The sequence below is a fragment of the Dendrobates tinctorius genome, unplaced genomic scaffold (assembly GCF_039654945.1).
Source record: "Dendrobates tinctorius isolate UK_male_01 unplaced genomic scaffold, ASM3965494v1 ptg000134l, whole genome shotgun sequence".
Taxonomy (NCBI): Eukaryota; Metazoa; Chordata; class Amphibia; order Anura; family Dendrobatidae; genus Dendrobates; species Dendrobates tinctorius.
The window spans coordinates 10,004,340-10,022,007 of NW_027361802.1; the positions used below are offsets into that span (position 1 = coordinate 10,004,340).

Consider the following 17,668-nt stretch of genomic DNA (forward strand, 5'->3'; position numbering starts at 1 on the left):
TCAAGTGCCAAAAAAAATGCACGCAATGAAGAAACGCATCAAAAAAGCATGCGGAAAAAACGCAGGTGACCTCAGATGCAGATTTCACATGCGTCAAACCCTGAGCAAATACTGAGTCATTCCTGATCGTGTGCACATACACTAGGCCCTGTGCGCGTGCGGGTTCTCATGCGCAGCCCTTTATAGCTTCTGTGTGAAGGCCCTCCGCCACACCGATGTGGCGGCGGCCCTTGTCAACGCGTGCAACTAGACAGCGCGCGCACATAGGTCCTTCACACAGATTTAAAGGGCCTGCGGCCCACTTTGTTGTGGGGGCCTGCTGGCCCACCGGGCATCCGCCCGCCTCGGCTGCTGGCCCACCGGGCATCCGCCCGCCTCGGCAGATGCTCAATCCTTACCGTAGAATCACATATAACTTCAGATCTGTCGGGAGTACTGCCACCCTGTGGCTAAATGTGTCCAAGCCTCAGCTGTCTTGCAGGCATCTCAGTGCTGCACGCCACCAAAGTTTCCTTTAGTATTAAACTAATTAAATTGTCCCAGAAATGCTAACAAGGTGGATCCATAGTGTCTCATTCATAAATGCACGGACGGCACTCGTCACTGTGCCCCCGTACTGATCTATTCCCTAGGAATGCGGGACTGCAACATCGCGGACTGATCTGCAGCACAGCGGCCGCAGGCGTCGGTGTTACTATGGCAGCGGGAACACTCATAATTCACTGAGAGAAAAGAGTTCCAGCGCGGAAGAACACGAGAAAGCAGGTTCAAGCTTGTGAGACACATATGGCAATGTATGTAGTGGACGACTCCATCGTCAGCATGGAAAGGAAGGGCTCCTTGTACCTGCGCTCCAGGCACATGCACTATGACAAGCCCACCAAGGTGTCTGGCTGGTAAGAGACGGCATGGCTTCTGTAAGGTTATTGGGGGTTGTATAGGAAGTGCTCCGGCCTCTGTTTCTCCTGACTTCTGTGATACAAGGACTTGGGTAATATTTCACTCCAAAAGGGATAAATGCAAAAAAAAGGTTATATAGCGTTCCAAAAATCCGCCAGAAATGCCAATATATTTTCTTTTTTTTTTCTAGATAGGTGGCGCAAGCGAGCAGTCTCCATATTCTGCCATATACAGTGTATTATCCTATTACACCGGCACAGTGCCCCTACTGCACACACAAGTCACGTTAACCCCTTCTCAATGAAGACATTTTTACTTTTCTATTTTTTCATCACCATTGCTGCATGAGGCATGTTTGTTTGTTTATTTTGTATATTTGAATGCCGCCATTTAATTTAACTAAATACTGTGCAGAAAAACAGAATAGAAGGCGATTTAATATTCATTGGTAAAATGTGTGATCACTATTTGGTGACCACAGATCAGCAATTCCAGCATTTTGATTTTTTTTTACAGCCTTTGACATCTATATATATAAATGCCTTATCATGTCTGTCTGTAATCGAAATCCCGCTGCGCTGATCGGTTGCGGCCGCCAGGCTGCAACCAATCAGCAACAGGCGCAGTGCGCAGGAGCAGTTCGCAATTAGCAGGACGCACGCCACCGCTACCGTGCCGTCGGGAGATCAGCGGCGCCAACTGTTGCCGCGGGTCATCTCTGGGCGCACGGGCGTCAGCGACAACGCAGCCGGAGATGCCCGGCGCAAGCCGGTACCCAGGGTCTGGAGGAGAAGAGACTCCTTCGGACCCTCGGTACCATAAACGTGTAAAAAATAGAATTAGAATAAAAAATAGTGATCTACTCACCATCCAACGGCCGCCGGAATCTGTCCCTCCTTTCCACGCTGCCGGCATCTTCCGTTCCCAGTACTGCTTTGCGCGAAATACCGCTGATGACGTTGCGCTCTCGCAAGAGGATGTCAGCAGCGGTCTTTGGCGTAAAGCAGTACTGGGAACGAAAAATGCCGGCAGCGTGGAGAGGAAGGACAGAGTCCGGGGGCCGTCGGATGGTGAGTATATCACATTTTTTATTTTAATCTGCCGCTGGCCGTATTCTAGAGTACCCGATGCTTTAGAATCGGGCCAGCAGCTAGTTAAATGATAAGTAACTTAATAATTTAATAGCTTTAAATTGCATGGTCGTGACTACGACCATTATGTTTATTTTTTTATTAAGGAGATTTTTTAATATGAAATTGAGGATTACAGTTTGTGTATTTTGTGTGCTCCTTTACATTTTTTTAAATATTGTGTATTTTCTTATTTTTAGTTCTACTTAGGTGACTTGAACCTGTGTTCGTTAAATTGCCACCACCTTACATTGCTGACACCGATAACAGCCGGCGGGGGTGTCGGGTCCCGACCGATCAGATGTTGATGGCCTATCCTAAGGATAGATCGTCAGTGCTAAAGCAGTGGACAACCTCTTTAAGTGGTGACAAAAATCGGAATTTATATTAAAAACCCCCAAAAAATTATTTTCTGAGACTTGTAACTTTTTTTTAAATGATCACGATTTTTTTTTTCTCATCGCAGTATCTACCATTCAGGTTACCGTAATTAATTTTAGATTTTGCTAGATTGGACTTTCACGATTGGTGATGCCAAATCCTAATAATGGGGGTGATTCAAATTTTCATATTTTTTAAAACTTTTTTTTAAATTTTCTTAATCCCCATAGGGGACTTGAACCTGCCGATCTTTTGATAGCTGCCTTAGACTATATACTGCAATATAATAATGATTTTCTTTTATGAAGCCCAGACAAAGATTTGGCTGCACAGGAGGGCAAAGATGGCTGTTATGGAGGCCTTCAGTAGGCCCCTGGCTGCCATAACAACCCATGAAGCCTCCCTTGTGATTGTGTCACAGAGGATCAAAGGGAGGCATTGCATGTGCTCAGTGGTAATGGCACTATTTTAAAGCCACCATCAGTGATTGACAGTGACGTTTAAAAGGTTAAAGATCAGCAGTCAGAAATTGCTTCAATTGCTGATTTTACAGCAAGATGCTGGCTGTGTATCACAGGTAGCATGTCTTAGGTATGGGGCAGGCTCAGCTTTTGAGACCACTCCCCATACATGGAGATGCAACATGTGATGTACCAGTACATCACATGTCTGGAAGAAATGTATTAGCAAATCACAGTCATTTTGTCTGGGAGGTAAATTACTATAGAATTAAAAATTTGGTTACACTGACAGAAACTTGTTCTAGAATGTTACGACAGGTGTCTATGAGCTAATGCCGTGAGAGGCCTCAGCATCGCTTCATGCCATGGGCAGGAACTTGTTCTTCCAGTGGTTATTCTGGTATAAAACTGGAGATACTAGGAGTCTTGAGGAAATAAGCAGCTGCTCACACTGCTGCCCACCCTGTTTCTCTGATCTAATGCTGGAAATACCAGGAGTGCTGAGGTAAGAAGAGACTGCTCACACTGCTGTCCACTATGTTTATCTGATCTAATACTGGAGATATCAGAAGTGTTGAGGTAAGAAGAGACTGCTCACACTGCTGTACACACTGTCAGTCTGATCTAATACTGGAGATACCAGAAGTCTCGAGGTAAGAAGAGACTGCTCACACTGCTGTACACACTGTCAGTCTGATCTAATACTGGAGATACCAGAAGTCTCGAGGTAAGAAGAGACTGCTCACACTGCTGTACACACTGTCAGTCTGATCTAATACTGGCGATACCAGAAGTGTCGAGGTAAGAAGAGGCTGCTCACACTGCTGTCCACCCTGTCATTCTGACTGACAGTTCATAGTATAGGTTAACTTCAGGTCTTACCAGTGGTGCTTCATGCAGCACATGCTCACAGGCACACAGATTTTTGTCAAAGTAGCAAAGCGATGGTCATTTTCATTTTATAGTAATTAACTCCTTAGACAAAAACAATTAAAAGTACTTAAGAATTTATTTACTTTAGTTATTTTCTTTTTTTTATTATTCCTGAAGGCCTCTTTTAAGGTTCTGGAGTATTGACATCCAACATGCTTTCTAAATCTGCTGTTAGGGGAGAGTTGTGACACCTTCATACACAAAGAGAGATGATCAATCCTACCAAAAACAGGGGCTTAGGCTAACCTTGGCCACTGTACTGTTTATCAGTATCTTTAATTGTTGTTTATTAATTAAATTAATTCCCAACTCATGGAGTCATCCGAAGCAAAGCAGTTTTTATTCTCATCTTGCAGAAAGGAGACAATGCAAGATCAAGTTTTTGAGTTTTAATACAGCGGTGGAATTTTTATACCGTTAGAATACAATAGACTACAGGGGTATATTTGTTACATAGTAACATAGTTAGCAAGGCTGAAAAAAAGACATTTTTCCATCAAGTTCAGCCTATATTCCGCCAGAAAAATCCTCAGATCTACGTCCTTCTAAAGAACCTAATAACTGTAAGATACAATCTTGTTACGCTCCAGGAAGACATCCAGGCCTCTCTTGAACCCCTCGACTAAGTTCACCATCACCATCTCCTCAGGCAAGGAATTTCACATTCAAACTGCCCTAACAGTAAAGAATCCTCTTCTATCTTGGTGGAAAAACCTTCTCTCCTCCAGACGCAGAGAATGCCCCCTTGTGACCGTCACCTTCCTTGGTATAAACAGATCCTCGGAGAGATATTTGTATTGTACCCTAAATACTTATACATGGTTATTAGATCGCCCCTCAGTCGTCTTTTTTCTAGACTAAATAATCATAATTTTGTTAATCTCTCTGGGTATTGTAGTTCCCCCATCCCCTTTATTAATTTTGTTGCCCTCCTTTGTACTTGCTGTAGTTCCATTATATCCTTCCTGAGCACCGGTGCCCAAAACTGTACACAGTACTCCATGTACGGTCTAACCAGGGATTTGTACAGAGGCAGTATAATGCTCTCATCATGTGTATCCAGACCTCTTTTAATGCACCCCATGATCCTGTTTGCCTTGGCAGCTGCTGCCTGGCACTGGCTGCTCCAGGTAAGTTTATCATTAACTAGGATCCCTAAGTCCTTCTCCATGTCAGATTTACCCAGTGGTTTCCCGTTCAGTGTGTAATGGTGACATTGATTCCTTCTTCCCATGTGTATAACCTTACATTTATCATTGTTAAACCCCATCTGCCACCTTTCGGCCCAAGTTTCCAATGTATCCAGATCCATCTGGAGCAGAATACTATCTTCTCTTGTATTGACTGCTTTACATAGTTTTGTATCATCTGCAAATATCGATATTTTACTGTGGAAATCTTCTACCAGATTGTTAATAAATATGTTGAAGAGAATAGGTCCCAACAACGACCCCTGCGGTACCCCACTGGTCACAGCGACCCAGTTAGAGAATATACCATTTATAACCACCCTCTGCTTTCTATCACTAAGCCAGTTACCCATTTACACACATTTTCCCCCAGACCCAGCATTCTCATTTTGTGTACCAACCTCTTGTGTGGCACGGTATCAAATGCTTTGGAAAATCAAGATATACCACGTCCAATGACTCACCGTGGTCCAGACTATAGCTTACCTCTTCATAAAAACTGATTAGATTGGATGGACAGGAGCCATTCCTCATAAACCCATGCTGATATGGAGTTAAACAGTTATTCTCATTGAGATAATCCAGAATAACATCCCCCAGAAACCCTTCAAATATTTTACCAACAATAGAGGTTAGACTTACTGGCCTATAATTTCCAGGTTCACTTTTAGAGCCCTTTTTCAATATTGGTACCACATTTGCTATGCGCCAGTCCTGTGGAACAGACCCCGTCGCTATAGAGTCCCTAAATATAAAAAATAATGGTTTTTCGATTACATTACTTACTTCTCTTAGTACTCGTGGGTATATTTATTAGGTAAAATCTATATACGTATGTAAGCAAACTTCTGGGAATTTTCGAGCACAGAGTGCTTTCCAAGCCTCTACCTCCTGAGGTTGTTTCCCTGCTCAGCACCAGCCTTGCCTTTGCCTTTCACTTGTCATCACATGGACAGTAAGTTATCAATCAGCCTAAAAAAGGCTGACACTGGGTGAGAAAACAACCACAAAAGGCAGAGGCTTTGGGAAGTTCTCTGTCAACTCTGTCATGTCCAGAACACCTAATGCTTAATTTTCATTTACATTTAAACATTGATTTCTCAGGAAGGCAGCAACAGATAGAAGATATAAAGGTGTTGATGTATTTAGCTCTCAAGACCTACAATACCCATATATGTGTTTGGGGAGAGGGGTGATCTTACTAACAGATTCCCTTTAATTGAGACTTTCAGTATTATTTTTGCACTATTTAATGAAATTATTTGAACAGTGCAAGAGCAGTATTTGTCAAACCCTGTATGGCTGTAGCATTTGAGCAATGTATAATGGTGGTATAATTAACACATTGTGGTTTTATTTGATCTTTTCATGACATTGCCCTTGCTGCCAGTAGTCAGTAAAGTCCCCTGTTTATCGGTTCAGGAAAATCCAGAAGTGTATGATGTGACACTGACTCCATATGCTGCTTCTTTTGTGTTCTTTTGGGTTGGATGGTGAAAATGGAGGATGACGATCTTGACTTTTGTGTTAAATTTTTTATGTAGTTCTTCGGAGTGGTAATGGCTTTGACCTTTGTGTCAGGGACAGAAGAGGTCAGATCTGCCTGACATTTACAGCTCTGGCAAAAATTAAGGGACCACTGCAAAATTTTCAGTTTGTCTCATTTTTCTCTTTATAGGTATATTTTTGAGTAAAATGTAAATTGCTATTTTTTTTCTATAAACTACTGACAACATGTTTTCGAATTTCCAAGCAACAAATTTTGTATTTATTTTCATAAAATGAGAAATGGTCAAAAGAACAAAAAAATGCAGTGCTAGCAGACCTCAAATAATAAGAAAACAAGTTCATAATCATTTAGAAACAACAATACTAATGTTGTAACTCAGGAAAAGTTCAGAAATTAATATTTTGTGGAATAACCATGATTGCTATTCACAGCTTTCATGTGTCTTGGCATGCTATCCACCAGTCTTTCACACTGCTTTTTGACCTTATGCCACTCCTGGTACAAAAATGTAAGCAGTTCTTCTTTGTTTGATGGCTTGTGACTATCCATCTTCCTCTTGATTACATTCCAGAGGTTTTCAATGGGGTTCAGGTCTGGAGATTGGGCTGGCCATTACAGGGATTTGATGTGGTGGTCCTTCAACCACACATTGATTGACCTAACTGTGTGGCATGGGACATTGTCCTGCTGGAAAAACCAGTCCTCAGAGTTGGGGAACATTGAATGAGCAGAAGGAATCAACTGTTTTTCCAGGATAACGTTGTATGCGGCTTGATTCATACGTCCTTCGCAGCGATTAACCTGCCCAATTCCAGCCTTGCTGAAGCATCCCCAGATCACCAATCCTCCACCGAATTTCACAGTGGGTGCAAGACACTGTGGCTTGTACGCCTCTCCAGGTCTCCGTGTAACCATTAGACGATCAAGTGTTGGGCAAAGCTGAAAATTAGACTCATTAGAGAAGATTACCTTACTCCAGTCCTCTATGGTCCAATCCGTATGGTCTTTGGCAAACTTCAGCCTGGCTCTCCTTTGCTTCTCATTGATGAAAGGCTTTTTGCTAGCATTACATGCCTTGAGCCCTGCCTCTAGGAGCCTGTTACGAACTGTTCTTGCCGTGAACTTCACCCCAGCTGCCATTTGCCATTCCTTCTGTAGGTCACTTGATGTCATCATGCGGTTGCTGAATGACATTCGAATAAGATGACGGTCATCCCGCTCAGTGGAGAGTCGTTTTCGCCCTCTGCCGGTCTGTAGCTTTGTTGTCCCCAATGTCTGCTGCTTGACCTTGTTGTAATGGACTACCGTCTTAGAAATTTTAAGGATGGAGGCAACATGACGCTCACTGTATCCCTCTGCTAGTAAAACCAGAATTGAGCCCTTCTTTTCCTCACTCAAGACTATTCTTTTCAACTCCTTTGGCACGGATAAAAGCTATTTTTACACTCCTATTACTTTTGGGATAATTATAGATAATTATAGATAATTATAGATAATTATAGAATCGTAGAGTTGGAAGGGACCTCCTGGGCCATCTGGTCCAACCCCCTGCTCAAAGCAGGATTCGCTAAATCATCCCAGTCAGATGTCCGTCCAGCCTCTGTTTGAAGACTTCCATTGAAGGAGAACTCACCACTTCTCGTGGCAGCCTGTTCCACTCATTGATCACTCTAACTGTCAAAAAGTTTTTTCTAATATCTAATCTGTGTCTCTTCCCATTCAGTTTCATCCCATTGCTTCTAGTCTTTCCTTGTGCAAATGAGAATAAAGTTGATCCTTCTACAATGTGACAGCCCTTTAGATATTTGTAGACAGCTATTAAGTCTCCTCTCAGTCTTCTCTTTTGCAAACTAAACATTCCCAAATCCTGCAACCTTTCCTCATAAGACAGGGTTTGCAGACCGGTCACCATTCTGGTCGCTCTTTTCTGAACTTGCTCCAGTTTGTTGATGTCTTTTTTAAAATGTGGTGCCCAAAACTGGACACAATATTCCAGATGAGGTCTGACCAAAGAGGAGTAGAGGGAAATAATGACTTCACGTGATCTAGACTGTATGCTTCTGTTAATACATCCTAGAATTGCATTTGCCTTTTTTGCTGCTGCATCACACTGTTGACTCATATTCAGTCTGTGATCTATTAGTATACCCAAGTCTTTTTCACATGTGCTGTCACTTAGCCCTATTCCTCCCATTCTATATATGCTTTTTTCATTTTTACTGCCCAGATGTAGTACTTTGCATTTCTCCCTGTTAAAAACCATTCTGTTAGTTGCTGCTCACTTCTCCAGTTTATTTAAATCTTTTTGAATCCTCTCTCTCTCCTCTCTAGTATTAGCTATCCCTCCTAGCTTTGTGTCATCAGCAAATTTAATCAGTTAACCCTCAATTCCTTCATCTAAATCGTTGATAAAGATGTTGAACAATACAGGGCCCAGGACAGAGCCCTGTGGTACCCCACTTGAGACATTCTTCCAACTGGATGTGCAGCCATTTACGACCACTCTTTGGGTCCGATCACTAAGCCAGTTATGAATCCACCTAACAGTTGCCTTGTCCATTCCATACTTAGTCATTTTTTCAATAAGGATTGTATGAGAGACTTTGTCAAATGCTTTGCTGAAGTCAAGATATACTATATCTACAGCATTTCCTTGATCCACCCAATCAGTGATACCGTCATAGAAGGAAATTAAGTTAGTCTGACATGACTTATCAGTTACAAACCCATGCTGACTCTGTTTAATCACTTCATTCTTATCCAGGTATTGACATACATGTTGTTTAATAATTTGTTCAAAGATCTTTCCTGGTATAGAAGTCAGACTCACCGGCCTATAGTTGCCTGGGTCCACCTTCTTCCCCTTTTTGAAGATAGGAACAACATTTGCTCTTCTCTAGTCTTCTGGCACTTCTCCTGTTCTCCAAGAATTTTCAAAGATTATGGAGAGGGGTTCAAAAATTTCTTCTGCTATCTCCTTCAGTACTCTGGGGTGTAATTCATCTGGACCTGGAGACTTGAATTCATTTAGGTTAGCTAAGTGTTTCCTCACTATCTTTCTGTTTATAGATATCCTGGATTCTTCTATTCCCTTAATAGGACAGTGAATAACAGTTGATGTTGCATTTCCTTTCTGAGAGAAAACAGATGCAAAATAGGAATTTAAAAGTTCAGCCTTCTCAACATCCTGTCTTACCATTTCATCATTTTCATCCTGTAAAAATACTATAGCATCTTTGACTTTTCTTTTACTTTTGACATATCCCCAAAATCCTTTATTATTGCTTTTGACATCTCTTGCAAGCCTCAGTTCATTTTCAGCTTTAGATAATCTGATTTGTGCCCTGCAGGTTCTGCAGACAGCATTATATTCTTCTTTAGATATGCCTCCCTCTTTCCATTTTATAAACATTTTTTTCTTCCTTTTTAGCATGTGCTTAAGTTCTGTGCTCATCCATCCTGGTTTCCTTAAATGCTTCCTATTCTTCCCTCTTTTCGGAATTGTTAACAACTGTGCATTGAGAATTTCATTTTTCAAGATTTCCCATCCTTCCTGGACATTTTTGTCTTTAAGGATATCCAGCCATTGGATCCCTCCAATTCTCTTTCTGAATCCCTTAAAATCTGCCTTTCTGAAATCTAACCTTGACGTCTGAGTCTTCACAGGTCTTCCACCTCTAGTTATCCAAAATTCTAAAATAGCATGGTCGCTACCTCCTAGGGTCCCAGCCACTTTTACCTCCTCAACCATTTCCTCCCTGTTTATAAGGATTAGATCCAAGGTAGCAGTTCCCCTTGTTTTCTCCCCTACCTTTTGGAAGATAAAGTTGTCAGCAAGAGAGGATAAGAATTTCCTTGACCTGTTAGTTTTGCCTGAGAGAGATTCCCAACAAATGTCTGGATAGTTGAAATCTCCCATGACAACCATGTCATATTTTTTGGAGAACTTGGCCATCTGATGCATAAAGAGTTCATCTATATCTTCGGCTTGCACAGGCGGCCTGTAGTAAATGCCTACAATGGTGTCCTTTCCATTGTTCTGTCCTTGTATTCTTACCCAAACAGTTTCCACAGAACTCCCAGTCTCTGAAGCTTCAATCTCTGTGCAGATATACGCGTTTCGAACATACAATGCGACACCCCCTCCTCGTTTATCAAGTCTGTTTCTTGCAAATAAGTTGTATCCTTCTAGTCTTGTATTCCAATCATGTGTATTGTCCCACCAAGTTTCAGTGATTCCGATGACATCATATTTCTTTTCCTGTGTTAGTAGTTCCAATTCTCCTTGTTTGTTGCCCATGCTTTGTGCATTAGTATAGAAACATTTTAGTTTGTGATTGGTTTCTCTTTCTCCAATATTTTTATTAATTAGATTCTTTCGTCTTTGTTCTTCCTTTCCACTTCTAATAGCAGAGTTCTCAATAGCATTTGTCAGGTGTATGGCTTTTTCTGGTCTTTTGCTTCCCTTCCCATGTTGTTCTAGTTTAAAGCTCTCCTTACAAGTGTAGCAAGGCGACTTCCAAATACATGCTTTCCAGTCTCCGTAAGGTGCACCCCATCTCTAGCAAGTAGTCCATCGTATAAGTAGTTCACTCCATGATCCAGAAATCCAAATCGTTGCTGACGGCACCATCGACGTAGCCAGTTGTTCACCTGCAGAATCTTATTCCACCTCCTTGTTCCATGGCCATCCACTGGGAGGATGGAAGAGAAGACCACCTGCGCTCCCAGTTCTTTCACTTTCTTGCCTAAGTCTTCAAAGTCTCTGCAGATGGTTTCCAGGTCGTTTCTTGCGGTGTCATTTGTCCCCACATGTAGTAGCAGGAATGGGTAGTCATCTGTAGGTCTGAAGAGTCCTGATATCCTGTCAGACACATCTTTAATTTTTGCACCTGGAAGACAGCACATTTCTCTTGTAGTTATATCCGGTCTGCAGATAGCGGCCTCTGTTCCTCTCAGCAGGGAATCCCCCATGACCACCACTCTCCGTTTCTTCTTCACAACATTTTTCTTTCTCCATCCAGGAGGACTCTGAGGGCGTACAAGGTTGCTGTTTGTTGGCAGAGTCTTATCCTGATGTATTTCTTCATCGTTTTCCTGCGTGAGAGCCTGGTACTGGTTTCTGAGCAGTATGGGTGCTGACTGCCTCCTGAACCTCCTGCTTCTCTGGGTCACATGTCTCCATTCCTCTGTTTCTTCAGGTGCACTTCGAATTTCTTCTCTTTCTGTAACATGAAGAGATAATTCTGCTCTGTCCAAGAACTCTTCACCTTCCTTAATGATCTTCAACGTAGCTAACCTCTCTTCGAGATTTTGCAACTTTTCCTCCAACAGGGACACAAGCTTGCATTTGTGGCATGTGAAGTTTGGCTTTTCCACTGGTAAATCTGTGAACATGTAGCAAGAAATGCAGCTCACCAAATGGCTCCTGGCCTCTTCCATCTTGAGATTTCTTAAAAACGATGAAAGACGAGCCAAATTTCCTCTTTTCAGCTGCAACGGCCAAAACCCAGTGATCGTTGAGCTCGCGGAGACTCTTCACTTATCCCAGAAAGGAACTGGGAATATGCAAATGATCTCCTCAAGACTCTTCCCCTGGTTTTCCGATTTCCTCTTTTCAGCTGCAACGGCCAAAACCCAGTGATCGTTGAGCTCGCGGAGACTCTTCACTTATCCCAGAAAGGAACTGGGAATATGCAAATGATCTCCTCAAGACTCTTCCCCTGGTTTTCCGATTTCCTCTTTTCAGCTGCAACGGCCAAAACCCAGTGATCGTTGAGCTCGCGGAGACTCTTCACTTATCCCAGAAAGGAACTGGGAATATGCAAATGATCTCCTCAAGACTCTTCCCCTGGTTTTCCGATTTCCTCTTTTCAGCTGCAACGGCCAAAACCCAGTGATCGTTGAGCTCGCGGAGACTCTTCACTTATCCCAGAAAGGAACTGGGAATATGCAAATGATCTCCTCAAGACTCTTCCCCTGGTTTTCCGATTTCCTCTTTTCAGCTGCAACGGCCAAAACCCAGTGATCGTTGAGCTCGCGGAGACTCTTCACTTATCCCAGAAAGGAACTGGGAATATGCAAATGATCTCCTCAAGACTCTTCCCCTGGTTTTCCGATTTCCTCTTTTCAGCTGCAACGGCCAAAACCCAGTGATCGTTGAGCTCGCGGAGACTCTTCACTTATCCCAGAAAGGAACTGGAAATATGCAAATGATCTCCTCAAGACTCTTCCCCTGGTTTTCCGATTTCCTCTTTTCAGCTGCAACGGCCAAAACCCAGTGATCGTTGAGCTCGCGGAGACTCTTCACTTATCCCAGAAAGGAACTGGGAATATGCAAATGATCTCCTCAAGACTCTTCCCCTGGTTTTCCGATTTCCTCTTTTCAGCTGCAACGGCCAAAACCCAGTGATCGTTGAGCTCGCGGAGACTCTTCACTTATCCCAGAAAGGAACTGGGAATATGCAAATGATCTCCTCAAGACTCTTCCCCTGGTTTTCCGATTTCCTCTTTTCAGCTGCAACGGCCAAAACCCAGTGATCGTTGAGCTCGCGGAGACTCTTCACTTATCCCAGAAAGGAACTGGGAATATGCAAATGATCTCCTCAAGACTCTTCCCCTGGTTTTTACAAGCACTTCCAGCTGGTCCTACTGTAAGAGGATAGTGAACACCACAGCAGTTTTTTTTATACTTTCCTTCGTTAGATAAGATTTGGTTCAGGTGATCACCTAATCAGAAGCACAGTAAGTAGAATGAGCTGTACTCTGGTTGGAATTCAACTGACACTGGAATGAAATGGCTGTCAGACATGTAGAGAAGCTGATTTTTATAAAACTGTTCAATGGTCTCTTAATTTTTGCCAGAGCTGTATATTAGTGGATTTTCTTGGTGCCAGAGGGAATATAACTTTCTGTGCTTCAGGCCGGGATCCACATGCGAGAAACTTGTCCGAGTCACGCATGTTAATTCCCGGCACTGCACCGGCTCTCAGGAGCTGAGCGTGCAGCTCCATGTATTGCTATGTGGCCGCACGCGCCGATTCGAGTGCCAGTGGCAGTGCCGAGTATTAACATGCGAGACTTGTCCGAGTTTCTCGCATGTGTGATCCCGGCCTTACAGAGAGACTTGCAGAGTACAATGTAAGCAGCAAAATCTGGTATTGCAGTAACAGCAACTTGCTGCTTGGTTCCCTTTTGCAGCTGTAAAAAGATAATCAGATACAATCCAAATGTCGTACCAAACAAAACATTGGAGAATTGTGATGAGAAAAATAATTACACGTATACTCACCATTGGTGTCGGCGCCATTCCTTCAGTGTTCGTCATTGGCTCTCCTGGGCTTCGCAATGACTTTGATAAGTCATGCGATCCCTGCAGCCAATCAGCGGCTGCTTCACTGTGTCCTCCTCTTTGAAGCAGCTGCTGATTGGCCACAAGGATAATGTCATGTGAGTCCAGGGAGAACCTAGTGCCGACACCAGTGGAACAACGCCGACACCGGAGGTGGGTTTAGGTGTTATTATTTTACTTGGGGGAAACATAGTGATTGAGAAGGGGTAATGGACAACCCCTTTAAAGGGAGTCTGTTGGCTCTGAAATCCAAGCACCAGTCCTTGTAGGGGCCTTTGCTCTAATAGTAGCCATACCTTTAGTATAAAAATGAACTGGCTGATTTTCAAGAAAACATTTTTTATGTTGTTTATGTGCAGATGAGATCCTTATGGCACTATGGGCGCGCAGGGCAGACTAGGGCATTCTTCTTCACTCTGTGTTGTTGGCAAGCTCTGTCCTCTGCTGCATTACATGACAGCCCTGAGCTAGCCAGAGAACATGTGAGTAGAAGGGTGGCCCCAGCCAGAGTATTCGGGAAAATTCTGTAAAGCTAGCAGAAATTTAAACTAAAGAGATGGCTCTTCCTAGCAAAAGGTCCCTTAAGCCTTCATACACATTAGGTTAACATCACACAAACCTGCCCATTTGAATGGTTTCAGCCAACAGTCTACTGTGTGTTACACCCAACGGTGGTGCATGTGGATTTGTGGACCCACTGTGCCACAAGGCCGGGCATGCCCAGGAAGGGGCGCAGCTAAGCAGCTACCTGGTGTTAACTTCAGCTCCTGATGGTGGAGACAGACTGGGCTGCAGGTAGCCACCAGGTACCACTCTTGGGCAGAGCCTGGTATTGCAACTGCTGACCCCAGGGGTCAGGTTCACTGACACTGGTTTGGGCTAGGGCAGTGTTCAGACAAGAAAGTTTTGGCACCTCTACAAAATGGTTACTGACATGGATTCGGGCTCAGTTAAGCCAGTCTGGAATACTGATCAGGGTTTGGCCGCACACGGACCAGGGGACAAGGTTCAGGCCCAAGATGCATGGAACATGGAGAAAATATTGAGGATAAAGGCCAAGTCGGGAACAAGGAACACAACAAAACTAGTAGAACACAAAACTGAGTAAGAATTTAACTTGTTGCTCAGCGAGTCTCTAAGAGAGAGGCTGTCTATTATACAGGATGACTCCCAACGATTTTCTGGGAGCCATCTTGCAGCTGAACACATTATGCCAATTTTTTTTTAAACTCTAATTTTTATTGCATTTTATAACAACATTAGAAAACAAAAGTCCAACAGTTACAATCAGACATGTCTGTGAGTAAACAACTTTAAGGAGCTTCATAGGAAGGAAAAAAGGAAAGAGCTTCAAGAAAGTAGCATGACGAAATAAAATGTAAGTCAGCTCTCTCCCCCATAAAATAATAAACCTCAATGCATAGAAAAACAATAAGCTCTAAATTTCAAGTAGATATCATTCTAAAGATGTTGTATTTGATAACACTTTCGACAAGCTCCTTCCCTGAATTTACAACACAGAATTAAGCTAATGGACAAAAAATATATATAAAAACAAGACAGACACAAAGAGAAGAAGGGGAGGGAAGGCACAGGGATCTGTAAAGGCATTATCTAGTAATTATTTTGAGCCCAGTAATAGTCCTAACAGTCCCAAACTTCAAAGCTGTCCATCAAAGCCGTCATATATCCCATCCTACGAATATCGGCTATTCTATTCAACAAACCTTGATGAGAAGGAGGGGAGGCCCGCTTCCAATTGAGAGCAATCAAACATCTTGCTGCTGTCAAAATATGTAGTAATCTCTAGTTGAGTTCTTACCCAAGCCTCTAGGTGGAACGTTTAGCAAATAAGTAGCAGGATCTAGATCTACCTCCACATACAAAACCACTCGTATCAAATCTTTCACCTATGTCCAAAAACCAATTATCTGTATGCAAGACCAGAAGATATGGTATTGGGAGACCACTGCTAAGCTGCAACGCCAACATAGATTTGAAATTTGAGGGTTCAACCTGTGGAGGAGGTCCGGAGTATGATACTAAAACATCAGTATTTTATACTGATTCTACTTCTAGAGAGTGCAGATGGAACACTTGGCCGCCTTTTCCCAGATGCCCTGCCAGCACAGAGGTGACAACCCCCTCCCAAGAATAGAGTCCCATTTACTCATGTTATCAACTCAATATGTAAAAAAGGAGTTTAAGTACCATATAAAAATAATAATATTAATCTTTATTTAATAAATATTGTTAAAATAGAAACAAATCATATGACAATAAAAATATCAAATCAGAGGCTGCAATTCCATATACTGATCCAAGGTGTTCTCAATACATACTTTGCCCTCAAATGAAATCCTATAATATGCCCATATTACTCAGAATGAGAAAGTGTTTTATAATATAACATGTTGCTGCATAGCGTGCATATACAACACAATCCACATTAGTATGACTGTTTTCCTATGCAAAAGTATAAAATGCTGCATAGCGTGCAAATGCAATACAATCAACATTGGTATAACTTACATAGGAGGACAAGGTATGAGGCGGGTGCTCCTGCCCCCCTAACGCGAGTTTCCTGAAGATCACTTCCTCCTAGCAGTGGCTGCTGCTCCAGTCTGTGGAGCGTTGTTTTGTGAACATTGCTACACTTGATGAAAAATACGGGAATCGTCGTGGGAGCTCCATGTGAATTACAGTGGACTGGTGTGAATTTTTTTTTTTTAATAAATGAAAGAGGAAAATTGTTGGGAACGGATTTTTACAGATAAAGGACTTTTGTGTGTGTGTTTATTTCTTTTGACTATGGGGTTAGTAATGGGGGCATTTGACAGACTCCTCTCCATTACAAACCCCAGGACTTGATGTCATCGCCAGCTGCTGACATCAACGCCACAATCCTATTACTCTGATTGCCCTTGTTCAGTGGCAGTCAGGACCAGCCGAGGGTAAGCTCCAGAATTGTTGCATCTAATGGATGTGCCATTTCTGGGGTGGCTGAGGGTTGGTCTGGGAAGGGCCTAATAACCATGGACCTTCCCAGCTGATTAATATCAACCTGCAGCTGTTTGCTTAGCCTTTGCTGGTTATTAAAAAATAGAGGGGGCCCCACAGGTCATTTAATTTCGGGTTCCTTCCTTTTAATAACCAGTAAAGGCTAAGCAGACACCCATGAGCTGATATTATTGGGCTGGGAAGCTCCATGGTTATTGGGCCCTTCCCAGCATAAGACCAACTCACAGCTGTCTGGTTTCCCTTAGCTGATTATTAAAAATAAGGGGGACGTCACGCCATTTTTTCAATTTATTTCTTTATTAGCTGAATAATTGTAGAGTAAAATACACAAGCATGGCGCTAATTATGTGAACTGATGCCACACGTATGGCATATATGGACCAGGGCTGTAGAGGTGGAGTTGGAGCCCATTTTGGTGGAGTTGGTGTCAATGAAATTGAGAAGTCGGAGTCAGTGGTTTGGCTTACCGACTCCATAGCCCTGATACGGACACGCGGATTGCGGATTGTACACATTGACACTGATATTACCGGTACTGGTTTTTCCATTAGAGGAAATATCAGGACATGTGAAGGAGGCCTTAGGAATTAGTCACACGCTAGTATTTGGTCAGTATTCTGCAAGCATCTTTGTTCCACTCCTGGTTTTGGCATTCATAAAATCAGAGGAAAACTATACAGTAATTGAAAGACTGACACCTATTCTGTGTTTGAGACACTCCTGGTTTTGGCTTATAAATACTGATGAAAAATACTTGTTCCCCGGGCTTCTATAAAAGGTTGCTTTATTCA

General features: G+C 42.8%; 1 protein-coding gene across 2 annotated transcripts in view; it reads left to right on the forward strand.

Moving 5' to 3' along the window:
* The first annotated feature begins 746 nt into the window (after window positions 1–746).
* CFAP95 (cilia and flagella associated protein 95) overlaps window positions 747–17,668 on the forward strand; it is a 156,546-nt gene continuing 139,624 nt past the window's right edge. For both annotated transcript variants that reach the window (XM_073543720.1, XM_073543721.1), the window contains exon 1: window positions 747–896. In XM_073543720.1, the coding sequence (XP_073399821.1) occupies window positions 787–896 (110 nt within the window). In that variant the 5' untranslated portion in view covers window positions 747–786. The remainder of the gene's footprint in view (window positions 897–17,668) is intronic.